This window comes from Erinaceus europaeus, chromosome 11 (assembly GCF_950295315.1).
Source record: "Erinaceus europaeus chromosome 11, mEriEur2.1, whole genome shotgun sequence".
NCBI classification, from domain to species: domain Eukaryota; kingdom Metazoa; phylum Chordata; class Mammalia; order Eulipotyphla; family Erinaceidae; genus Erinaceus; species Erinaceus europaeus.
In genome coordinates, this window is record NC_080172.1 from 15,116,095 (window position 1) to 15,142,572 (window position 26,478).

The 26,478-nt window shown below is 38.4% G+C and overlaps 1 protein-coding gene across 1 annotated transcript in view; it reads left to right on the forward strand.

Annotated features, from left to right (window-relative positions):
• Window positions 1-26,478, forward strand: part of ADGRV1 (adhesion G protein-coupled receptor V1) — a 561,037-nt gene that overhangs the window by 172,466 nt on the left and 362,093 nt on the right. The window contains exons 53-60 of the mRNA XM_016186350.2: window positions 1,646-1,792; window positions 6,103-6,355; window positions 9,004-9,206; window positions 11,952-12,128; window positions 12,723-12,905; window positions 15,512-15,691; window positions 21,146-21,310; window positions 24,934-25,051. Coding sequence (XP_016041836.2) covers window positions 1,646-1,792; window positions 6,103-6,355; window positions 9,004-9,206; window positions 11,952-12,128; window positions 12,723-12,905; window positions 15,512-15,691; window positions 21,146-21,310; window positions 24,934-25,051 — 1,426 coding nt within the window. The remainder of the gene's footprint in view (window positions 1-1,645; window positions 1,793-6,102; window positions 6,356-9,003; window positions 9,207-11,951; window positions 12,129-12,722; window positions 12,906-15,511; window positions 15,692-21,145; window positions 21,311-24,933; window positions 25,052-26,478) is intronic.

Below are 26,478 nucleotides of genomic sequence, written 5' to 3' on the forward strand. Positions count from 1 at the left end.
AACTTTCATAAATTATAAGAAATTAATAGAGGGATCTCTTTTCAGATTACCATAGCAAAAAGACACAAAGAGTCTTAATGGAAAACATTAAAAAATAATCTTTGTGCTCCATCTGTTCCCTTTCTTGCCTATAAAGAAATTAAAGAACTATTGTAAGGAGGGAATCTTTGAATTATTACATTTAAGGAAAAGTGTATTACATAGATAGCAAAAGAGTGACATAGCCACACAGTAGTATAAAGTAATTTGAACAAGGGACTAGCTGGTATAAAGGAGAAACGAGTAAAGAATTCTAGTGCAAGGGAAAAGATAGCAAAAATAGTTGTGTAGACCATAAACTGAGGATGAAAAACAAAAGCAAAAAAAAAAAACAAAAAAAACACTCTCATTGGAAACAGAGTAGCCTGTAGACACATCATGACATTGTTACATCTGGATAGAATCTGGGAGACCTCCTAGATCAAATTTTATTTTACAAAAAGAAAAAAAAATGGAGACTAAGACCTAGTGGGATACCTGAAATGACACAGGGGCAAAGGACTTCACTCCTGAATATGTCTTTTCTACTGGGCAAAATCCTTATGTACAGGGAGTCCGGGGGTAGCACAGCGGGTTAAGCACAGGTGACGCAAAGAGCAAGGACCAGCTTAAGGATCCTGGCTCCCTACCTGCAGGGAAGTTGCTTCACAGGCAGAAGCAATGTCTGCAAGTGTCTGTCTTTCTCTCCCCTTCTCTGTATTCCCCTCCTTTCTCCATTTCTCTCTGTCCTATCCAACAATGACATTAGTAACAACAACAATAATAACTACAACAATAAAACAACAAGGGCAACAAAAGGGAATAAATAAATCTTTTAAAAAATGTTTATGTACTGTGTATATTTTTTCAAAGAAATATGTGGCCCATCTCTCTCCCTCTCTCATATATATGTGTGTGTGTGTGTATGTATATACATCATATACATATACATATACACACACACATATATATATATATTTTTTTACAGAGCACTGCTCAGCTCTGGCTTATGGTGGTGCAGGGGATTGAACCTGGGACTTTGGAGCCTCAGGCATGAGAGTCTCTTTTGCATAACCATTATGCTATCTACCCCTGCACTATATATATATATATATATATATATATATATATATATATACACATATATATATATATGTATATATATTACATTAGAGACAGTAATATGCAGAGGGAGAGAGAAAGATACCTGCAACACTGCTTCCGCTCTTGTGAAATTTCTCCCCCTATACATGGGGGCTGGGGACTTGAACTGAGTTCCTTGAGTATGGTAACCTGTGTGCTTACTAGGTGCACTGCCACCCAACCCCTGAAATATATACTTCTTATAGGAAGTCTAAGATATGTTCCCTGTAAGTTTGAACAGTATATAGAATGAAGAAGATAAAATAACCCTATATAATTTGTTTTTATTTACTTTAATATTTTCTTTCTCCAGACATACATGTCTTAGAGGAAAAAGTTTATTCTACTATATTATTATTTTTCATTATTTTCTCTTAATTTTCATTTGCTTAGAGCTGTGAAGTTTGCTAATGCGTAATAATAAAATAAAGACTGATTAAATCATTTCAAATAATCCCTGATGACTTCCTCTCCCCCACCCCAGAATTCATTATATAAGCAAGTGGAAGAAATGGAGCAAGATAGCCTTATAACTCTGAATGTTGAACGCTTGAAAGGGACATACGGCCGTATAACTGTAGCATGGGAAGCTGATGGAAGTCTTAGTGATATATTTCCTACCTCAGGAATGGTATGTAGTTTACAAAATTACACGAGTCACTTGTAAATTATGGTTACTGTTCAGACATGGTCTCAAACCTGCCCTGTGGATGAAGTGTTTGAATATGACCATGCCAACACTGAATTTCTACTAATCAGCATAGAGAGGGATATATTTTAAAGTTAGCTTTATTATTGTGATCGCTCCATATATATATCCCAGTTTGTAAGAGGGTCAGTACATCGTAACTATCAATACATGATGGGTGTATTATGTTCTTCAGAAAGAGAAAACCAATTATATGGGATGGTAATATGGCTTCATGATGGGGTGAAATGGAAGCAGTCAATGGGGAGTCAGTTAGTATAAAATTGCCAGTAGTGTGAAAACAGTAGGTTGAGATTAGGAGTGGTGGAAAGAAAGTTTACCTTGTAAAGAAAAAAGAGAGGTAAGAATGTGCGGAGGGATCCACAGGACATTGCGAGAGATAGAAAGAGACAGAGAGACACCTGCAGGCCTGCTTCACCACTTGTGAAGCTTTCCCCCTGCAGGTGGGGACCAGAGGCTTGAACCTGGGTGCTTGTGCACTGTAATGTGATGAGTGTTTAACCAGGTGAGCCACTGCCTAGCCCCTGGTCCTTTTTCAAATGTGAGGTAAGGATGCAGAGATACACATCCCAGGTTTTAGTACTCTTTGACCTCACTTTAAGGGGTGAAGTATAAACTTGTATAAAACACTGTGCAGTAATTGAGGACATTTTCAAGGAGGAACACAGAAGCTGTTGTTATCCCCTGCAGCTGAGGGAGGGGTGCACCATCCTCACCAATGATTCTGGGCAAATGATTATTTTCCATGGGAATATAATAGTATAAAGTTGTTGCAGGGGTCTTATATAAATAACATTAGCATTAGGGTTCCATAAGCACAAAAGATGCCACTCCTCAGTTTGTTTTATAATATTATTTAATATTTGATGTCTATAATTTTGCTTGATAAGTTGTTATGGAGTTAAAAAAAATGGTGCTGGGGTTCAGTATGGAAATTTGAATTGGCCAGAGTACTCAATGACTCGCAAAGAGAGGGTTCAAAGAGCTTTTACTTAGTTTCCAGTGGGGAGACGGATCATATCCTTCACCTGGTTTGGGTTTTCTAGATTAAGAATTTTGACACTATGCTTTCCTGAAGAGTTCTTTTGAATGACCTCTTAAAGAGCTGTCTCAGAAAGGACACGTGTATGATTTGAAAGATGATTGATGTTTCAGTGATTCAGGAATCTGCATTGTATATCCCAAGTTAGGATTGCTTATGTAAACATAAAATTTTTTTTCTAATTTAAATGAATAATGACATCTTAAATGTGGACTACTTTGAAATAATTTATCAGCACACTTCTATAAGAGGACAGATAGTAAAGGATTAGACTTTTTTTTTTAGTTCTTTTTAAATTTTTTTTATTTTTTACTTATAAAATGGAAACATTGACAAGACCATAGTATAAGACAGGGCAAACGCTAGAAGAAGAAGTATAAGACAGGTACATTTCTACACATTGCCCACCTCCAGATCTCCATATCCAACCTTCCCCTTGATAGCTTCCTTATTGCTTTAACCCTATGGGAGTATGGACCCAGGGTCCTTGTGAGGTGCAGAAGGTGGAAGGTCTGGCTTCTGTAATTGCTTCTCCGCTGAATATGGGTGTTGGCAGATCGGTCCATACTCCCAGCCTGCCTCTCTCTTTCCCTAGTGGGGTAGGGATCTGTAAACTACATAGTCTCTCAACTGTTTGACTTTGTTGTTGAAGCTTAGTAGCAGTGATAGACAATATGTGATCATACAGTATGACTATATTGCAACAGAACCCAGTTTATGATAAATGAGTTTGGCCAAAGGGCAGCCATTTTCTAACCTCTGATTTTATTTTTAAAAAGTTCTTGAATTTATATCGTCAAATACCACCTCTACGTAGAAGTGAGTGTAAACAAAGCAGGCCTGCAATGCTAGTTTGAGTAATTTTTAAATTTATTTTTTATTTAAGAAAAGATAAATTAACAAAACCATAGGATAGGAGGGGTACAACTCCACACAATTCCCACCACCCAATCTCCATATCCCATCCTCTCCCCTGATATCTTTCCCATTTTCTATCCCTCTGGGAGCATGGACCCAGGGTCGTTGTGGGTTGCAGATGGTGGAAGGTCTGGCTTCTGTAATTGCTTCCCCGCTGAACATGGACGTTGACTGGTCGGTCCATACTCCCAGTCTGCCTCTCTCTTTCCCTAGTAGGGTGGGTCTCTGGGGAAGCAGAGCTCCAGGACACATTGGAGGGGTCTTCAGTCCAGGGAAGCCTGGCTGGCATCCTGATGGCATCTGGAACCTGGTGGCTGAAAAGAGAGTTAACATACAAAGCCAAACAAATTGTTGAGCAATCATGGACCCAAAACTTGGAATAGTGGAGAGGAAGTGTTGGGGAGGTACTCACAGCAAACTCTAGTGTACTTCTGCTTTCAGGTATATATTTTGCAGTAGTTTATGGATACGTGTGAACATATGCTCTCTCTCACAGAACCTGGTCTATATCTAGGTTTTGGGACTTTGTTAGAAAGTGAACTACCTGGGATAGAATTAGAGAATACTATGAAAGGAAAGGTCTCACCTAATTAATTAAAGGTCTCACCTAATTAATTCAGTAATGAAGCTGAAGGGTTGTCATTCCACACGTGAAGTCTCTGGACACAGTCTGAGCTGAAGCATGTCGAGGTGGCAATCGTTGTTGCATTGATTAGGTTGCGATTGGCAGATGCAATATTATTTGATATGGATTGGGAGAGGCATGCGGGAAAGTGGGCCCTATCCTAAGGTTCCAGGACTGGGGGAAATATAGGCTCTATAGTGGAGATGTGAGATTCCTGCTGTCTTAGGGTTCAAAAAGACAATGGATAGTTATTGTTATCATCACATTATTTGGTAATTGGGTTAACTTTGAAAAGTCCTTTTGTTAGGGTTTGCTGTATAGTACCCAGTATCTTGTATTGTTGTTTGTGCCGGGCTGGCTTCACGGGCAGGTAACAGATGACCAGAAACTCGTAGCTGAGCTGAGAACGCAGTTTAATCTTTATTCACGAGCGGGCAAACAGTCCAACACCTAATCACCACACAGATCTGTCCTGCATCTTTTTCCTCTGGCGGCAGGAACTCAGGAAGTATGTAAGATAGGGGGGCAGGGAGAAGGGAGAAGCAGGAAACTAGCAAGGGCTAAACCAAATCTCCCGGAGGCAGAGGCGGGGTTGAGACCAAACCAATGTAACAGAAAGATCATTTAAATAGACCACAATGTCAAGCAATGTAACAGAAGCAGAACTAGATGCATACGAACATTGTATATAGCTGTGCCACCGGTTGCCTCTGATCTACTTGCTCTAGGCTTTGGAGAGAGTCCGCATATCAAGTACACAGCCTATATATTAAAAAGACTCAGTCTGTGTTTTAAAAACTTCAAGACATATAATTAATTTTCCCCCTCTCATATTACTTAACTAGTGATTTATATGTCTACATTTTGCTAGGAGTGTACATAAACACCATTCCCACCACCAAAAGACTGTGTCCCATCCCACCCACCTACCCTCACCCCCCACCGCCCCCCACCGGAAGCCGCATGTCTACCCCCACCACAGGGTTTTTACTTTGGTGCCCTACTTTCAATTTAGTTTTAGTAATTTTAAGTCATCTGTATTCACATTGCTGGAAAATGGGACATGAGATTGGAAACAACAGGAAATCACTTTGAAGACTTAGACAAACTGTGTCAGAAAGGACTTTTTTTTTTTTTTTTTTGTCTTTTAGCACATTGGGATGTGACACTTCAATAAAGATACAAAAGAGACTGAGAGATGCTGTGGTTTATAATTCCTTTTATCTTCTCTTGGTCTCCTTTAGTTCATCTGTTACTACATGATACATCCCATTTGAGTTTAGCCAAAGGAAATAGCAACTATGGCCAGTATTTTCCAGAGGAAAATATTGTCAAAATTGTTTACCAATTTCTTTTAGTTCTGTAAATTTTAATATGGGTTCTAGAAGTCAGATTTCCAAGGAGAGATTATACATTCTGTTTTTTAATAGATATGATATTTTTATACATGTTTTGTTAGCTTAAGTTTGTACAATAATTTTCCCTAAAAATATTTACTTTTAATATAAATGATATTTGCCTTTTTAGAGAATTGTATGTTGCTTAAATATCACTTGTTTGAGTTGTGGCCAGCATAAAAAAATCTATTTTGTCCTGCAGTGAACTTCTCATATATATAAATAAATTCTTCTTTCTTTAAAATTTTAGATTTCATTTTCTGAAGGGCAGGCATTGTCTACAATCACTCTGACTATTCTTTCTGATGACATACCGGAGCTAGAAGAGACTGTGACCATAACACTCATCCATGTTACCACAGAGGGAGTCGACCCATCAAAAGGTGCTTCTATTGATCAGAAGAGAAACAAGTCTGTGATAACTGTCTTGCCCAGTGACTCACCCTATGGCTTGGTAGGCTGGTATGCTGAGTCTGTCTTCCTTAGAGCTGCAGAACCTAAAGGTAAATCTGATAAAATATTTTCCATGTTCTAGTAAGTCTTACTGGAAAACAACATTGCCATTTAATAGGAATGTAAATTTCTCATCATGATTTTTTAAAGTGCAGTTTGACAGATGATATGCTATCATTTTTACTTATTCCGTTTATTAAACTTCATGATCAGGTATTACTCTGCAGTAATGCTGTAGAAAGTGCTTTCACTTTTTTGATACGATGCTTTATTTATTGTAATAATAAAATTTGGGGCTGTGTGGTGGTGCACCTGGCTGAGTGCACAGGGCTTAAGCCCTTGCTGCCTACCTGCAAGGGGCAGGGGAGGGAGCTTCATAAGTGATGAAGCAGTGAAGTGCCTACCTCTCTGTCTCTCTCTCTCTATCTCTATATCCATCCTTACCTCTCCCTTCCTCTAGATTCTTCTGTTGCTATCCAAAATAAATAAAGTAAATAAATAAGAAAGTAATGGTAAAATTCTTAAATTCTTAGTAAACCATTAAACCAGATGTGACTTTTTTTTTTAACTTTATCTCTTTCATCTTTTCTTAACTATTCTTTTAAAGGTAATAGTGAACAACACAGTGAAATGTATGGTTCTCTAGGTGTTAATTGGTTAGCCCAAATCAGTAGTAATCTGTTTCTCTCTGAACCCTATGTGATCAGGTCTTCCTTTGAGCTGAACCCTATATGATCAGGGTTTCCTTTGTTGAAATCATTCATATCAACTGTGAGATAGTGTTTTGTTTGTAAATATCCTTTGACATATCAATCTAAGTGTAATTTTAAAATACTTATGCTATGTGAAGGGGATAACATTTTCAGCTAGTAAAGTTGAACATCTTTCAAGAACTTTTCTTTTGAATAACTGATGAGGATGCTAAATGACAAAAGGTAGAAGGAGAGGGAAGGATATTGGATGATCTCATTTATAGGGGCAACTTAAGAAATAAATAAAGAGAAAGTAGAGGGTGACATTTTGACTGTGTGGGTTTCACCAAAGCAAAAGACTCTGGGAGAGAGGGAGAGAAGAAAGGACATAAGGAAATCCATTCATGGTAGTAGAGAAAGAATTCATTTTGTGGTAGGAATGGTGTGGAAATGCCTGTCACATGGAGATGAAAAATTGTACCTATGTGACAACAACTGTCCTGTAAACCAGTATTTCCCTAATGAAATGATTTGGATAAATCATTTGTGGAGTAATGACATGTAATTAATTACTCACCCTTTATATGTCCAGCTATATTGGAACAGAATTAGTAGGTAAGAAAATGTTCTGTTAACTTATACAGTTAACAGCCATTTTGAAGCATCTAGTAAATGCCAGAAATTATAATATGTGTTCTTGAATGAAAGATAAAATATTTGATCAGTAGGTCAATGGGGTAGACTGATAAGCATCATTTTTATATTTGCATCACAAATTAATTCTGAAATATCTAATAAATGAAATAAAAATAAATATTTTAAAATACTATGTGATATCCTCCAAATTATAGGAACAAATATTACTCCTCTAGTGAGTCGTTACTTAAAGGTTATCTTTTAAAAATTTTTTGTAATCTTTTTATTTATTTATTATTGGATAGAATCAGAAATTGAGAGGGGAGAGGAAGATAGAAAGGGAGAGAGACAGAGAGACAGAGAGACAGAAAGACACCTGCATTCCTGCTTCACCACTCGTGAAGCTTCCCCCCTGAAGGTGGGGACCAGGGGCTTGAACCTGGGTCCTTGTGCATTATAATGTGTGCACCAGGTGTGCCACCACCTGGCCCTCATGATTTATTATTTAATGATGACTCTGTGTTTAATCTTTTGTTTAATTTGCACCTTTGTTTAACTTCTGCATGAGTTTTCCTGAGATCTTCAGAAATTACTGTTAAAATGCATGACTTGAACAGCATAGAAAAGTATATTGGAGAACTAGAAATGAATATTTATTTATTTAAAATTTTAAAATTATCTTTATTTTATTTTATTGGGTAAAGACAGCCAGAAAACTAGAGGGAAGGGGTGATAGGGAGAGACAAAGAGATGCTGCAGGTGCAGCATTGCTTCACCACTTGCAAAGCTTTCCCCCTGCAGGTGGGGATTGGGGGCTCAAACCTGGGTCCATGTGCATTGTAACATGTGTGCTCAACCAGGTGTGACACCACCTGGTCCCAAAATGAATATTTAGAACTAGTGCAAGGACTATATATATATATATATATAGTGATTGCCTGCACAACTTTGGAATCAAGGAACAGAGCACAAAATAATTTTTAGAATCATGCTTCACTTTACCCATCTTTTCTTTTTTCTAAACAAATATTTTAAAAATATTTTATTTATGTTAATTTTAATTAATTTTTAAATTGTGACAGAGACAGAGAGAAATAGGGAGAGGGAAGGGATAGAGATGGAGAGAGAAAGAGGAACACCTCTTCAAGAAGAGCACACTGCTTCACTGGTTGTGAAACTTCCTCTCTGCAGATGGGGCCAGTGGCTTGAATCTGGTGTTTTGTACATGGTGATGTGTATTTAACTGAGTCTGCCGCCACCCGGCCTCCTTGAACTGTGGTTTCTTAAATATTTGAAAGGGATCTTGTAGGTCACTCACGAAATGCTTGGGGTATCATCGATAGCAATATTGATCCATGTCTATTCCATAGAGAATGTCACCACCCTTCAGTTACAAATTGTGCGAGATAAAGGACTCTTTGGAGACATTGCCATTCACTTGATAGCTAAACCCAATGTCTTGCTGCATGCCAATAATCAAGCAACTGAAGATGAAGATTATGTACTTCAAGAAACAACAATAATAATGCAAGAAAATATAAAAGAAACTTATGCCAAAGTTTCCATTTTGCCGGTATGTCTAGACTGTGATAAGTATGATGTAAAATAGGGAAAATTACTCTCAGAGGTAAAAAATGTGTTTCACACATGGTGAGTGGGCAGACACACTAGTGGGTGAGCCACCTCCAGCCCCAAAGGAAAAGTCATCCTAAAAATGTATTTTAAATGTAAAATTGTGAGTAGTGTATTTTCCCCATACATTCTCATACTTAACAATGAGTGAATGTTTTATAACTGACTAGTGAGTAAAGCTATTTGCTAATTATACCTTTTGTTGAGCTGGATTGTTCTTTGAATGAACTTTGAAGCATTTAATTTAGATTAATTTACATACATGATGGATCCACAGTTTTGTTGGTTGGTTGGTTATGTTAAACTATGATTGGATGAATAAAGTACCCAAATAGGGGGGTCAGGCAGTAGCGCAGCGGGTTAAGCGCAGGTGGTGAGAAGCACAAGGACTGGCATAAGGATCCCAGTTTGAACCCCTGGCTCCCCACCTGCAGGGGAGTCGCTTCACAAGCGGTGAAGCTGGTCAGCAGGAGTCTATCTTTCTCTCCCCCTCTCTATACCCCCTCTCTCCATTTCTCTCTGTTCTATCCAACAACAATGACATCAATAACAACAACAATGATAATAACCACAACAACTGACTAGGGCAACAAAAGGAGAAAAAAAAAGCCTCCAGGAGCAGTGGATTCATGGTGTAGGCATCTAGCCCCAGCAATAACCATGGAGGCAAAAACCAAAAAAAAGTATCCAAATAGAATATGCCAGGGATAGAGTCTGAGGCTTCATGCATTCTAGTTCTAATTCTGTGTTTCACTGCTGAACTCTCTCTCTGACTTAAAGCAATATATTTTTAAAGATTTATTTCTTTCATTGATTTTTTTAAAAAAAGTTTTAATTTATTTATTAATGATACAGTAAGGATGAGAAAAAGAGTAAGAATCAGACATCACTCTGGTACACGTGCTGCCGGAGATCGAATTCAGGACCTCACGCTTGAGACTCCAATGCTTTATCCGTTGCGCCATCTCACAGAGCACCAAAAATTTATTTATTTATTCTGAGTAAGAGGAGGGAGTCGGAGGGAGTCATGTGTTGCTGGAGGTTAAACTCAAGACCTTGTGCTTGAGGGTCCAACACTTTATCAACACTGTGCAATCTCCTGTATCACAAGAGCAAAACTTTTATGTTTTGATACGATTATATGAAGGAAGATAAGTTCTCAGTGGGTTTTGATCTGGTCCTAGTGTTCTTTTTTTTTTTTTTTTTTTCCTACCAGAGAACTGTTCAGCTCTGGTTTATGGTGGTGTGTGGGACTGAACTTGGGTTATTGGAGCCTCAAACATGAGTGTCTGTTTGCATAACCATTATTCTGTCTACCCCCACCCCTAGTTTTTTTTATATGCATATATTTGTATATCTGTTGGTGTACAAAATACTTAAGACTGGCAATAGTGTTACTAATAACATATAGCAATTAAATGCTGTTACATGTTAGTATGATAGAAAATAAAACATGAACAATACATTATTAAGTAAATAAAACATTCAATAATTGCATTAGTGTTATGAATACTAGTATGATTAGTACTGAATAATAGTAGCCTCAGGAGTGGACATTTTGGGGTAGATAGGAATGGGACAGAATAAAGTTTTCCCTTTTTTCACTGTTTATTCCTCTTGAAAAGTTTCATTACCTATTGAAAAATGAAGTAACAGTTTTTAAAATGTCAAACAAAATACAGTTTTATGTTTAAATTTACAAGTGTGGAATTAAAAAAATTTCATTTAAACATGATTTTGCCAGATTCTCCTAAACTGTTTTTGAGAGGTTAATAATTATCTAAGATATAGTCAGTTGGATAGGGCCAGTTGTTGGTTAAATGAAAAAAATGTATCTTACTTGTTATTAAGTATGAGATTTCCATTAGAACGTCACCATTGTAAGCTTGATTCTTCCTTAAAATGCTGATGTTTTCAGTGAGGACATATTAGAATATATGATGGATTAGCTGTGCTTAAGTGTAAAAGATATTTTAAAGTGTGGCGAGTTACTTATTCCTTACTGAAAAGTACCAAGTTTCTTTTTTTTTCTTTTTTTTTTTTCCTCCTCCAGGGTTACTGCTGGGCTCGGTGCCTGCACCATGAATCCACCGCTCCTGGAGGCCATTTTCCCCCCCTTTTGTTGCCCTTGTTGTAGCTTTGTTGTGGTTATTATTATTGCCCTTGTTGACGCAATTTGTTGTTGGATAGGACAGAGAGAAATGGAGAGAGGAGGGGAAGACAGAGAAGGGGAGAGAAAGATAGACACCTGCAGACCTGCTTCACTGCCTGTGAAGCGACTCCCCTGCAGGTGGGGAGCTGGGGGCTCGAACCGGGATCCTTACGCCGGTCCCTGCGCTTTGCGCCACATGCACTTAACCCACTGCGCCACTGCCCGACCCCCAAGTACCAAGTTTCTAATGCAAATTAAATCTATTAATAAATGAAACATTAAGTGAGATAAGTCCAAAACGGAGAAGGACAAATACCAGATGATCTCACTTATAGGTAGAACTTAAAAAAAAAAACAAGGAAAAGATAAAGGGAACTTTGGACTGGGCAGGGTGTACTCCACCAAAATGTAACACTGGGCAGAGAGGGTTTGGAAGGATGTGAAAAGAGTTCTGGGGCATTGAACTGTCTGTATGGCAAGCACCATACTGTTAGCCCTCCAACAACAATACATTTCTCATCTCAACCTCCCTAGGATAATGTTCCTGAATTGGATGAAATATTTATTATCAATATCACTGAGGTGTACCTGGTGAATTCTGACTTCTCTGCAGGACAACCAAGTGTGCAGAGGCCTGGAATGGAAATAGTTGAGATAACGATTGAAGAAAATGATGATCCCAGAGGAATTTTTGAGTTTCACATTACCAGAGTGAGATGAACTTTCGTAAATTTAGTAATATAATAACTATACCTGCTGCTTTTGCTCTGTATATATTTTCTGAAAAAAAAAAGAGCTGACTTTACTTACCTATATCTATAAATGCCTGTCTTTTTTAATAAAAATATTTTAATTTATTATTGGCTAGAGACAGAGAGAAGTTGAGAGGGCAGGGGGAGATAGAGAGACAGAGAGACACCTATAGCACTGCTTCTCAACTTGTGAAACTGGCCTCCTACAGATAGGGAGCAAGGACTTGAACCTGCATCCTTACGCACTGTAACGTGGGCACTTAACCAGGTGCACCACCACCTGGCCCCCTGCAAATGCCTGTCTGAAAGTTAATCATTTCTACTAATTGTTAGTTCTCTTTGAGCTAGACCAAAGGACTGAGGAAACTTGTTTTCACTGAATTTAAGTATAAGAATTTTGAATTTCTATGATTTGTATTTCTTGCCTACAGTTGATTTCTACTAAGAAGGGTGAAATAAGAGAAATACAAGAAGAAATTATAAGTTTGTAGAATGGAAGTTTATAATGTCTTAGTTTTTGCCTTATGTGTCAGCTTGTAATCTTCACGCATAGGATGCTGGTGGAGTTATAACTGCATATGAATTGCCTCTACTGCTGAGTCTTCTTCAGGTTCCTGTAGTGAGACTGGCTGGAAACTTTGGTGCTGTACATGTGTATTGGAAGGCAACTCCAAACAGTGCTGACCTGGAAGATTTTAAGCCGTCTCATGGGATTCTTGAATTTGCAGGTGGACAGGTATGCTATTTATAAACATATTAGCACTTTTGTTATACTTAAAACATTTATCGTCCTTCACCAAGTGTCCAACTGTGATGTACAGCAATACATAGTTTTTATGTTGTGTATGGAATACATAATACACATTCTGCCCTCTAGATATTTCTTTTAAAAAATATTTTATTTATTTATTAATGAGAATGATAGGAGGAGAGAAAGATCCACACATCACACTGGTACATGTGCTGCCAGGGGTTGAACTCGGGACCTCATGCTTGAGAGTTCAGAGCTTTATCCACTGTGCCACCTCCCAGATTACCCCTCTAATTATTTCTACATTAAGCCAAACAGAAATATCTTAGTTAGTATGTTGTAATTGTTATTTTTATTTCTTGTTTTTTTTTTTTTTACTTTTACCACTCTACTCTGTACATACCAAAAAGTTCCAAAACTTAGTTTATTTAGTATCATGCTTTTTTATATTTTTAAAACATTATTTATTAATTAGAAAAAGAACTGGAGCATCACTCTGGTACATGTGATGTTGGTTTTGAACAAGGAATCTCATGCTTGTGAGTCCAGTGCTTTAGCCAGTGTGCTGTTAGGTTGCTTATTATTTTTAAAGTTTGCATCTTATAGAAAATTCATTCTGTATTCTGCAGTAGCTATTTGAGGTGCAGATAGTATAATAAGTTTCCATGTTAACATTGGAATTTGCATAAGATTTTGCATCTCTGATTGTGAAGTTCAGCTTCCTCACTTTTCTGTGTTATTGGAGATTTTAGGTAGAAAATTTTCATTTGCGGGGGCCCCGGCGGTGGTGCGCTTGGTTAAGCACACATAGTACAGTGCACAAGGACTGAGGTTTGCACACTGCTTCCCACTGGCAGGGAGGACGCTTCATAAGCAGGGAAGCAGGTCTGCAGGTGTCTGTCAATCTCTCTCCCTCTTTATCTCAACTTCTCTCTGTCCTATCAAATAAAATAAGGGGAAAAAACACATGAAAAAAAAACCCTCCAGGAGAGGTGCATTCCTAATGCCATCGAAAACAACAACACAAAATATTTTCTAGGATATGTCTTTGTCAAAATATTGGAGTTTCTCCTTTAGAAATAGATTTAACATGAAAACACAACTAAGGTATTTTTATAACCTGGAATGAAGCTAACAATAATGAGATCATCAAGACATTGAGTAAAATGCTGAATATAAATGTCTGAAACTAGTTTTTTGATTTCTTTTTTAAAAATATTTATTATTGGATAGAGACAGAGCATTGGAGGGGGAGGGGGAAATAGAGGAGAGAGACACAGAGACACCTGCAGCCTTGCTTCACCACTTGTGAAGCTTTCCTGATCCCTCATTTGATTTCTTACATATTTATTTTAATGAGAGTCACACACACACACACACACACACACACACACACGCGTGCGCGCGCGCGCGCGAGCATTGCTTAGCTTCAGCTTAAGACGGTGCCAGTAATTGAACCTGTTACCTTGGACCTTCAGGCATGAAAAGTCTGGTGTACTGCAGTGGTACAAATGCCCCTGAGTTTTGATTTCTTACTGCATTACTTTCTCCCTACGTTAAAGAAGCAATATTGAAACCACAGAGACTTATTTGAATCTCAGAAGATGATGATTTCTATGACACCATTTCATATAATGTAATAACACCAAGTTTACTAAGATTTATCTTTGTGCAATTATTATTAGGGCCTGCATGATATTTTTAGTATTTTTACTCAAGAATAATACTTAATGTCTTTTAAGTGTCTATAAATAATATTATCTTTTGTTTCATCTGTGATTTATCTTAAAAATAATTAATTGTAAATTTTTGACTTTGAAATGCAGTACCACTTTTGATTAAGATAGTATTATACAGGTCCATAAAGGATGACAGAGGACCTAGTGGGGGTTGTATTTTTATGTGAAAAACTGGGAAATGTTATGCATGTACAAACTACTGTATTTACAGTTTATGTAAAACATTAATTCCCCAATAAAGAAATTTAAAAAAGATAGTATTATAACAAAGCAGGAAAAGAAAACAGAAGTATTATTTTTGCATATGTGATGCCTGGAATAGAACTCAGGACCTAAAGCTTGCAAGTCAGGCATTTTTACCTTTTTTTTTTTTTTGCCTCCAGGATTATTGCTTGGGCTCCAGTGCCTACACCATGAATCCACTGCTCCTGGAGGCCATTTTCCCCCCTTTTGTTGCCCTTGTTGTTTTAGCCATGTTGTGGTCATTGTTGTTGTTGTTGATGGTGTTCGTTGTTGGATAGGACAGAGAGAAATGGAGAGAGGAGGGGAAGACAGAGAGGGGGAGAGAAAGACACTTGCAGACCTGCTTCACCGCCTGTGAAGCGACTCCCCTGCAGGTGGGAAGCCGGGATCCTTATGCCAGTCCTTGCGTTTTGTGCCATGTGCGCTTAATCCACTGTACTACCACACAACTCCCAAATTTTTACCTTCTATGCCACCTCCCAGACCATAAGTCCTGCTTTTTTTCTTTGTGCTGTATTTCTGTGTTTTAACTAAAAATTTGAATATATATAATAAGGATTGCTACTGCATTATATCCTCTCTACCTCTTTTGTTTCTTTACTTTGATAGGTTACTGCAATGATAGAAATCACCATAACTGATGATGCTGAATTTGAACTCATGGAAACATTCAATATTTCCTTAATCAAAGTGACTGGAGGTGGCAGACTTGGCGACGATATTGTAGTAACTGTTGTTATCCCACAAAATGATTCTCCATTTGGAGTATTTGGATTTGAAGAGAAGACTGTAAGTTAAACTTTAAAAGGGATATTTTTTCCTATGCTAATTTCTCTTCTAGTTTATAGTTGTAGGGTGTCTAATAAAACAAAAAAGCAATGAACAAAATCCCTTCATTGCCTTTGACCTAGAATTCTCTTTTCAAGGACTTTTGCGTTGAAGACTGACCCTGCATTATACACAGTTTGAGTTAAGTGAGATCTCTTACATCAGGCAATTAAAGGGAAACAAAATGCAATGTATAATGGCTCAGGATTTAGTTTTATTCATAAATTTTATCCTTTGCTAGCCTTCTTGTCAGATCACAGTGGAACATTCTATAATGGATTTGGATATTGTAACTCAGTATGAGTTTAGCTGGGGAGGGATGAACTACACTCTGGTACTCTATCTTGACTACACTAAAAAAAGAAGTTATTCTTTTTTTCTTTTATATTTTATTAGTAATATAGCAGAGATTTACAAGACCCTTTAAATTTTTTTTTTATTTATAAAAAGGAAACACTGATGAAACCATAGGATAAGAGGGGTACAACTCCACACAATTCCCACCACCCGATCTCCATATCCCACCCTCTCCCCTGGTAGCTTTCCCATCCTCTATCCCTCTGGGAGTATAGACCCAGAGTCATTGTGGGATGCAGAAGGTGGAAGGTCTGGCTTCTGTAATTGCTTCCCCGCTGACCATGGGCATTGACAGGTCGGTCCATACTCCCAGCCTGCCTCTCTCTTTCCCTAGTGGTATGGGGTTCTGGGGAAGCGGAGCTCCAGGACATATTGGTGGGGTTGTGTGTCCAGGGAAGTATGGTTGGCATCATGGTAGCATCTGGAACCTGGTGGTTGAAAAGAGAGTTAACATATAAAGCCAAACAAGTTGTTGACTAATCATGAACCTAAAGGCTGGAATAGTGCAGATGAAGAGTTGGGGGGGGGTCCTCCATTCTGTAGCTAGCTAGTAGGCATATTTTAGTTATATTCCAAAGGGCCTGTGGCTATACTAGGTTTTTTTTTTTTTTTTTTCTTTTTTCCCTGAGCCTGAAATCTGATATACAGGTGGATCCTAACTGCTGTCTGGGGAGATTATTTCATGGCTGGCACAAGGACCAGAAAGCTGGATCAGGGAAGAGAGTAGCTCCCACCTTTCCCATAATTGGGAGGATGCCTGTCTTTATCCCTCTGGGATTATGGACCCAAGGTCATTGTGGGATGCAGAAGGTGGAAGGTCTGGCTTTTGTAATTGCTTCCCTGCTGAGCATGGGAAGCAATTACAAAAGCCTCTGCCTCTCCTACTCTCTGTATTTCTCTCTGCCCTACCCAACAACAACAGCAGCAGTGACAATAACAATAACGACAACAATAACAAAGGTAACAACAAGGGCAACAAAATGGGAAAAATGGGACTGCAGGAGCAGTGGATTCATAGTGCAGCCACCGAGCCCCAGCAATAACCCTGGAGGCAAAAAAATTATTTACGTGATTTTGACATAAACATTTTTTATGACTCCATATGTCTTCATTCTTTAATGAAGACTTATAAGACTTATAGTCAGTAACTCACCCCAAATCACTTTTAGTAAATTGCTCTAAATTTCACTTATTGTTCTGTGGATTGAAATCTAAACCTACAACCACCTATCAGGGTGGGTCCTCTCAACTACTCCAAAATTTAAATATATCCTATTAATTGCCCAATGATCAGATATATGAAATTTTAATTTCATAAGAAAATGAGGGGAGGTGAAGAGAACCTTGGAGTCTTGATGAAACCATGTGTCAACAGGTATACAGTAAACCATTAACCCCAATAAAAGGAAAAAATAGAACCACATGATGGATAGAACACTCTTCTACTTGACACTATTGCACTTTTTTTTTTTGAAATATTTATTCCCTTTTGTTGCCCTTGTTGCTTTTTTTTCTTTTGTTGTTGTTGTTATTGATGTCATCGTTGTTGGCTAGGACAGAGAGAAGTGGAGAGAGGAGGGGAAGACAGAGAGGGGGAGAGAAAGATAGACACCTGCAGACCTGCTTCACTGCTTTTGAAATGACTCCCCTCCAGGTGGGGAGCCAGGGGCTTGAACCAGGATCCTTATGCTGGTCCTTGCACTTTGTGCCATGTGTACTTAACCTGCTGCACTACCGCCTGACTCCCAACACTTTTTTTTTAATATTTAATTTTTTTAACTTGAGGAAAGAAAAAAGCAGAAGTAAGTTTAAGGAGTAGTATATTTACAAGAAAGTAGCTATTGTTTTCTATGTAGTAAAAAGTTTAGGAAATAAAAACAGTGTATAAAGAGGTGAAGTATCTATAAATTAGTATCCTAAGGTGGCTTGGACACCATTATATTTTACTGTATTTCACCTCATTTTCCTTGCATATATGTGTGTGTGCATGTTTTAATTTCTACAAAATGTCTATTAGATTTTGAGGTTACATATGAAGTTTGGTTTAGAAGCAGGCCTTCAACTGAGTAAACATAATAATAATGTTTTTACTTTTAACTTTGCCATACTTTTGGATCTAGTGTGACATGGATAGTGTATTTGCATGTTTTTCTCACTGTTAAGGAAAATATGATTCATAAATAATCTTTGTTTATTCATTTTATTTTCACTGCTATCATAAGTTTTAGTGCATAAACTTTAGTACATTCCTGATGTGAGAATTTATATTTTACTGAAATATCCTCAGATTTCTAATTGTCTTACTGTCTAAAAGTGAAAGGTCCTCCCTTTCCTCCTGTGTTCTTGCTCATGCCCTCTGCTGGGAGGAGTAAAGTAGTTACTTCTTCTAGCGTTTGCCCTTCTTCCGTAGCCAGTCAACAGCAAAGCTGTCAGGAGCTGCTTGTTGCTGGCTTTGAAAGTGACTGGGATCCATGTGGATTCAGTCAGCTAGGAAGGATCGTCAGTTTCCCCAATGATTGGGTACTCACGGGATGCACCACGAGAAGGTCGATCCAAGTAGTTACTGTGTGGAAAACACTCCTAACTGAACTTTACGCTCAAGAGATGTCAGTTGCTACTTTGTTGCTGTAGGTATCAGCTTTTTTTCTCAAGCCTTTGTGACTACTTCTCTTGTACTTCCTTATTGCCTAATCTCTTGATATCATGGAGGTTCTCTTTTAACATCCATGGTAGGTAATATTGTTCACTCAGGATTCTGTTAGCATTTTCCTCCCTCCCTCCTTCCCTTCCTTCTTCCCTCCCTCCTTTCCCTCCCTTGCATAATAGTACATAGATAAATTGAGAGGGGAGAGACAGATGAGAGAGAAAGAGAGAGACACCTGTACCAAAGTTTCACTACTTGTGAAATTTCTCCCTTGTAGATGACAGCTGGGGCACTTGAACTCAGGTCCTTGTGCATGGTAACATGAGCACTATTAGCATTATTTCACTGTATAGATACTAAATTCAGAACTGAAGAGTATTTAAAAAAAAAGCTATTAGTATAAATCTGTCAAAGTTGATGTGCTGCTCACAAAACAATGTGCTAAATTTACCAAAGCACCAGGAATAAATATAGCCTATTGGAAATCAACTTGTGAAACTGTTTTCTATGGGAAAAAAAAGGAACTAATATATGTTATTTTTTGATATGAAGCTTTTCTTCTCCCTCCTGACTTAATGATTCTTGACTGAGGAATAGTATAAACATCACTGTGTGTGAAATTAACATATCTGAATTAGATTCTATACTCTCCTCAAATATATGTCTATTTTTGCCTCTAAGATGTTCTCTTTCCCTTCCTCTATTTTTTTCTTTTAACCAGAGGAAAAAAAAACAGTGGTTCAGCTCTGTTTATAGTGTTACAGGATGTTGAACCTGGACTTCAGAGTCTCAGGTGTGAGAATCTCTTTGCATAACCATTATGCTATCTATTCCCACCCAGGACTCTTAAGATTCTGTAGAGTGTCTTGGAAGCTTAAAGTATATGCAAAAACTAGCATATAATAAAAAATTAGTAAGTATCAGCTCAAAATCTCTACTTATGACACAAAATGAAAATATAAAAATTATAAAACAAGACTATCCTACATATTTAAGCATCTGTCTCTCTTGAAAATGAAAACACTGTCTTAATGTTTACAAATGGGTGAATACCTTAGGTTCAGTATAGACTTTATTTGGCAGTCATTGTATGTAATTCAAGTGAATTGGGTCTCTTAGTAAGGAAAGTTCATGTGTTAATTTACCTTTATTATTTATTTTCTATGAGACCTTTTTAAAAAATCAATGACATGGGTTAATATTAAATTTCCTTATCACATTTACAAAACCTCTTAAATATGAACTTAGCAGATAATATAGAGAACAGTTTAGGTCTGTATTAGGTGGGGAGCCTGACTGCATGCAAAGAACCCTATTGCTTTCTTTACATAATAGAAGTATTTTTTCTAAAAGGATTATCTCTGGGGCTCAGTACCTGCACTATGAACCCACCACTTTCAGTGGACATTTTTCCAGTTTTTCCTTTCTGTTTTTTAATTTGACAGGATAGAGAGAAAATGAGAGGGGAGAGGAAGAGGGGAAGAAAAAGATAAAAGAACTGCTTCACCATTCATGAAGTGTCCTCCTTGCAGGTGGGGAAGGGGGGCTCGAACACAGGTTCTTGTGCATAGTGATATGTGCACTTAATTGGACGTGACACACAGCCTAGCCCCAGAAGCTTATGTTTTTCTTGAAGCAACTGTTCTACATCAGCGTACTGAGTTAAGGTCTTATGGACACCTTTTTTTCTGAGTGACATCCTTGCCAACAGATTCCTGTCATCTTCCGGCCAGCCCACTTTTTCTCAAGATACTGGGATTTTTCTCTGGTCACCTGACAAATGGGGGAAAGAAGGAATGCAGAAGATTGTATGGGAAGCTGATAATCACTTCACTTGTGTGTATATTTCACTGGCCAAAATTCCACGTAATTGTAAGAGAAGCTACCAGATGACTGACTAATGGCTGCTTGTATAGGCCAAATAGGAAACAGAGTTTGGTGATTTTTTTTTTTTTTTTTTTTTTTTTTTTGCCTTTAGGGTTATTGCTGGGACTCAGTGCCTGCAATAGGAATCCACTACTACTGCCAGCATTCCCCCCCCCCCCATTGTTGCTACTGCTGTTGTGGTTGTAGGTTAAGACAGAGAGAAATGGAGAGAGGAAGGGAAGACAGAGAGGGGAAGAGAAAGATAGACACCTGCAGACCTGCCTCACAGCCTGTGAAGCAATTCTCCCTGCAGGTGGGGGCGCCAGGGGATCCTTGAGCTTGACCTTGCATTTTGCACCATGTGTGCTTAACTCGCTGTGCTACTGTCCTGCTCCCCCCCCCAAATTTTAATCATATGATCTTAACTTGCTATGAATAAACTTTAAAATTCAATAACTTCAGTCATTGTAAATAGAAACAAAACTTTGTTTTTCCTGTTTCTGTTTTTTCATTCTGCAGGGTTTTCTTTTTTTCTTTCTTTCTTTCAGGTAATGGTTGATGAATCCCTTTTGTCTGATGACCCTGGTTCATATGTGACATTGACAGTTGTCCGATCCCCAGGTGGAAAAGGAGCTGTTCGACTTCAGTGGACAGTAGATGAAAAGGCCAAAGATGATCTCAGTCCTTTGAGTGGGATGGTTCATTTTGATGAGGTAGAGTCAACATCAGGATGCCTGTCACATTTTAAAACTATGAATTTTATTTTAAGATGGGGTGAGAATATTCTGCAGACATCTATCCCAGGGAAATGAGACATTATGCCCATGTGCGAGTAATGTACTGTACACCATTAACTGTCTCAATAAAATTATTAAAAAAAATCTTTCTATAAAGAATATCCACACCATATAATCTGCTGCTTAAAATGACCCAGTGATGTCTTTAATGATTCTGGCTTTCCCTTACACACACACACACACACACACACACACTTTTTTTTTTTTTTTTTTTGCCTTCAGTTGCTGGGCTCCATACCAGCACTATGAATCCATCACTTCTGGTAGTCCCTCCATTTTTTTATTCGTTAGGACAGAGAGAAATTGAGAAGGGAGGGTGGGTAGATAGAGAGAGGGAAAGATAGATGATACCAGCAGACCTGCTTCACAGGTGGGGAGCTGGGTGCTGGAACCGGGATCCTTGCGTGGATCGTTGTGCTTAGTACTATGTGTGCTTAACTCAGTGTGCCACCGCCCAACTTGTCATTTATTACTTTATTTTTCTCCTTTGTGCTTCAGTAATAGAAACCTATTGGTTATTTCCAGCATAAGCTAAGCACGTTCACTGTTCTGGTCTATGTGGTTGCTTTTCCCTCATCCTGTATATCTATGTCACTTCTCTCTGAAGACTTCTCTTGATGTTTAATAATTAAACATAACTTTGCTGTTCCTCATCTCTGGGTCTGTTAAATCAAACTTTATGCAAGTGCAGCTGTCTGGCCATTTTGACTTGCAAAAGGGTGACTTCATACAGTGACACATAATACAGACCATCTGTCTCTCCCCGCCGTTATAGGAATGAAATTGTCTTTTAGATTTACAGATTACTTGCATTTGTATCTGCATACTTATCTTGCTGTTATATGGGCTCTTCTGACTTCATATTGAGTGCCAGACTTGACTTTGTGGGTGAATAAGTTATGTTAAGGAGATACTGGGAAATAGCATGACATGTCTCTCAGTAGACTAGTGACAGTTAATGCACTTTTAAAGAATATTTATTTATTCCCTTTTGTTGCCCTTGTTTTATTGTTGTAGTTATTACTGTTGTTGTTATTGATGTCATTGTTCGATAGGACAGAGAGAAATGGAGAGAGGAGGGGAAGACAGAGAGGGGGAGAGAAAGATAGATACCTGCAGACATGCTTCACCACCTGTGAAGCAATTCCCCTGCAGGTGGGGAGCCAGGGGCTCAAACCGGGATCCTTATGATGGTCCTTGCGCTTTGCACCACATGCGCTTAACCCACTGCACTACCGCTCAACTCTCCAATTAATGCACTTTTATCTTGGCTGATTTAGCATCTTTAAGAGTGTTTCACCTTCATGACTTACGTAGCTGAATCTCTCTTTCTTTTATTTATTACCTCCAGGGTTATCACAGGGGCTCAAACCATTGTTCTTGGTGGTCAGTTCCCCTTCCCCCTTTTTTGATAGGACAGAAGGAGATAGAGAGGGAGATAAAGAAGAATTGCTTCACTCCTTGTGAAGCTTCTCCCCTGCAGATGGGAACTGGGGCCTTGAACCTGGATCCTTGCACATGGTAATGTGTGAGCTCAACTGGCTGTGCAGCTGCCTTACCTCAGTAGTTTGTATTGTTCCATGCGGACACATTTTCTCCATACTGCAGTGCACTGCAGGACTTGCTGCATTCTCTTGGGCTACAATATGTAGTCACTGTCTTTATCTTGTGCCATTCAGTCTCAGTTTCCTTCAACTTCAGCTTTTACTCTTGAGGAATCTAAGGTCCCAGTAGTCATATCTTCTTACCCAGGGGTTGCTGCACTGCCAGGTCCAAAGTTAGTTTGGGTCCAAAGGCACCCAAGAGGAATTCTACTTTACTCCTGGATGCTACCCTTATCTAGCAGTTTCTGTTCCTCTTGCTAATCAGAGACAATGAACCCTATCAAGATGAGTTGACTTTTCTTGGGTACAAGGAGTCTAAACTGGGTAGAAAGGAAAGAGTCAAAATGAGAAGTAGATAAAAAGACTGAGGAGCTGGGGCTGGAGTCCCGGTCCTCAGGCATGGTAATATGTGCTCTTAACTCAGTGTACCACCACCCAGCCCCAGTCAGTATTTTTAAATGGTGTTTCTTAAAGGAAGTAGTAAAAATATAAATCTGTTACTTGGTGGGGGAGATAGTATAATGGTTATGCAAAAAGGCTTTTGTGCCTGAGGCTCCAAAGTCTCAGATTCAATCCCCCCCCCACCACCCTAAGCCAGAGCTGAGCAGTGCTCTGATAATAAAAGAATAAAAGGAAAAAAGAAAACTCAGGCAAGGAGGATCGAGCCCCCCCCGGAGAGAACTTATATAAAAAGAAGGAGCCCTTTTATATTCTTTCCAGTTTAGAACTCCTGGGATTGAAAGTATTTCAGCCAAAATAAATATTTTTCCAAATTAAAAAAAAAGAGAGTAGAAATCTATGAATGAAATCTATGACTGTGGTCTGTTTATACATGCTATGACCTTTCATCTCTCTCTTTTAAAAGCAGTTTTTTTTTTTTTTTCTATTCAATGAGAAGAAGACTAGGAACATAATACCAAAGCTCTTCTTGGTCACATGCAGTGTCAGGAATTGAACCCAAGACTTCTTGCCCACCTGCTTTACCAATGGAGATACCTGCCTGGCTTTCATTTAACTCTTGTTGAAATTGGACTTCCAGTGGTTGAAGTTTTTCTATAATAAATTTAGAGGTTATGCTAAAAGTATATATTTCCCTTTGGGATTAGGCAGTGGTACACACAATTGCGTGCACACATTACTGTGTTTAAGGACACTGGTTCAAACCCCTAATCGCCATCTGCAAGGGGAAGCCTCATAAGTGGTGAAGCAGTGTTGCAGGTCTCTCTCTCTACCTATCTTTTTCTCCCTCTCTCTTTCTTTCTCTTCCTCTCTATCTCCCTTTCCCTTCTTAATTCCTCTTTGTCCTATCAAGTAAAAATGAATAAATAAGGGAGTCAGGTAGTAGCACAGTGGGTTAAGCCCACGTGGCTTGAAGCGCATGTGGCATGAAGTGCAAGGACCGGCATAAGGATCCCGGTTCGAACCCCTGGTTCCCCACCTACAGGGGAGTCACTTCACAGGTAGTGAAGCAGGTCTGCAGTTGTCTATCTCTCCCTCTCTCTGTCTTCCCCTCCTCTCTCGATTTCTCTCTGTCTTATCCAACGACAGCAACAACAACAATAATAATTGTCACAATGATGGTAAAAAGAAACAAAGGCAACAAAAGGGGAAAAAAATGGTCTCCAGGAGCAATGGATTTGTGGTGCAGGCACTGAGCCCTGGCAATAACCCTGGAGGCAAAAAAAGAATAAATAAGCAAATTTAAAATAAGTGTCTTTAAAAATATTTCCCCTAAAATTTCTACTAAGAACCTAAGTGATCTTCAGGACCAGATTGACATTTGTGTACTAATTCTCTCTAGAAATAAATCCTAACTGGAGGCAAAATGGACGTACTTAAACATACCTATGAACTTAAATATTATTCAGCTAAACAGAGTATTTGAAACTTGACTTTGGTTAATTGGGGAGATTTTCTTTCTTTCACTTGATGTAGACTGAGTCGCAGAAGACTATTGTATTGCACACACTTCAAGACACTGTGGTGGAGAAAGACAGAAACTTCACCATTCATTTAGTATCAGTGGATGATACAGAGATATCGCCTTTGAAAGGTAAGAGAAATTTACATTTTTTTAAAGTAAAAAGTAGATCCTTAGAATATTGTCACTCAGTAATTAATAGCAATTCTTCTTCTAGCATTTGCCCTTCTTCCGTAGCCAGTCAACAGCGTCAGGTTGAGCCTGATGTCTGCTTGTTGCTGGCTTTGAAAGTGACTGGGATCCATGTGGATTCAGTCGGCTAGGAAGGATCGTCAGTTTCCCCAATAAATGGGTACTCACAGGATGCACCACGAGAAGGTCGATCCAATGCATCCCATTAATAGCAATAATTGTGGGTAACTCTGGTTTTATAAATCCTAAAATGATTACAAAAAAAAACAAAGATATTATTCTAATTTTCTTACAGCTATAGTTTTTCTTTCTTCCTTCTTCTTCTTCCTCTTCCTCATCTTCTTCTTCTCCTTCTTCCTCTTCCTCTTCTTCTCCTTCTTCTTCTTCTTTCCTTCTTCTTCTCCTCCTCCTCCTCCTTCTTCTTCTCCTTCTTCTCCTTCTCCTTCTCCTTTTTCTTCCTCTTTCTTCTTCCCCTTCCCCTCCTCCTCCTCCTCCTCCTCCTCCTCCTCCTTCTTCTTCTACTTCTCTAGTATTCCAAGTGCTGGTAAGCTCACACTTTTACAAAAGTTGAAGATTTTATATTACTTAATTGTGTGATTTAGCTTTAATATATATATTTATTATAGCAGTATTTATAAAATACTCAAGTTCCATTTATGGGCCAATAGTGGAGGACTAACTATATATTTAGATTATGTAACTGCTCAAAAGAATGTGGCAAAAGATCCTTAATTACATTACAGATCAGAAATACTTTAAAAAGAACAAGAACATTGAATTACATGTGTAATTATTAGTTAATGAAGCATGCTTTATCAAAATATGTCAGGATAATTGCATTTTTTTGTCATGTGTATGCTGTATTTATGTTCAAAATTATTTACTTGCAATGTTAATAGTTATTTTTGATTTCCAGTATTTCCTATACACACTTACAATGGTTACATATTACTGTACACAAAAAAAGGCTATTTATTTTTCTTTTTAATTTTTGTATTATCTTTATTTACTGGATAGAGACAGCCAGAAACTGAGAGGGTAGGGGGAGATAGAGAGGAAGAGAAACAGAGAGACACCTGTAGACCTGCTTAACCACTCGAAAAGCTTTCCCTCTGCAGGTGGGGAGTGGGGGCTTGAACCTGGGTCCTTGTGCACTGTAACATGTGTGCTCAACCAGGCATGCCACCACCCAGCCCCAAGGTTATTTATTTTTCTATACCATTTTTTTAAAATTTGTGATTAATAGTGATTCACAAGATTGTAATTACAGACTATAGCTCCACATCACACCCACCACCAGAGTCCTGTGCCCCCCTTCCCTAACAATAACAACCACCATAACCCACAAAGTCTTAGAGACATTTTCT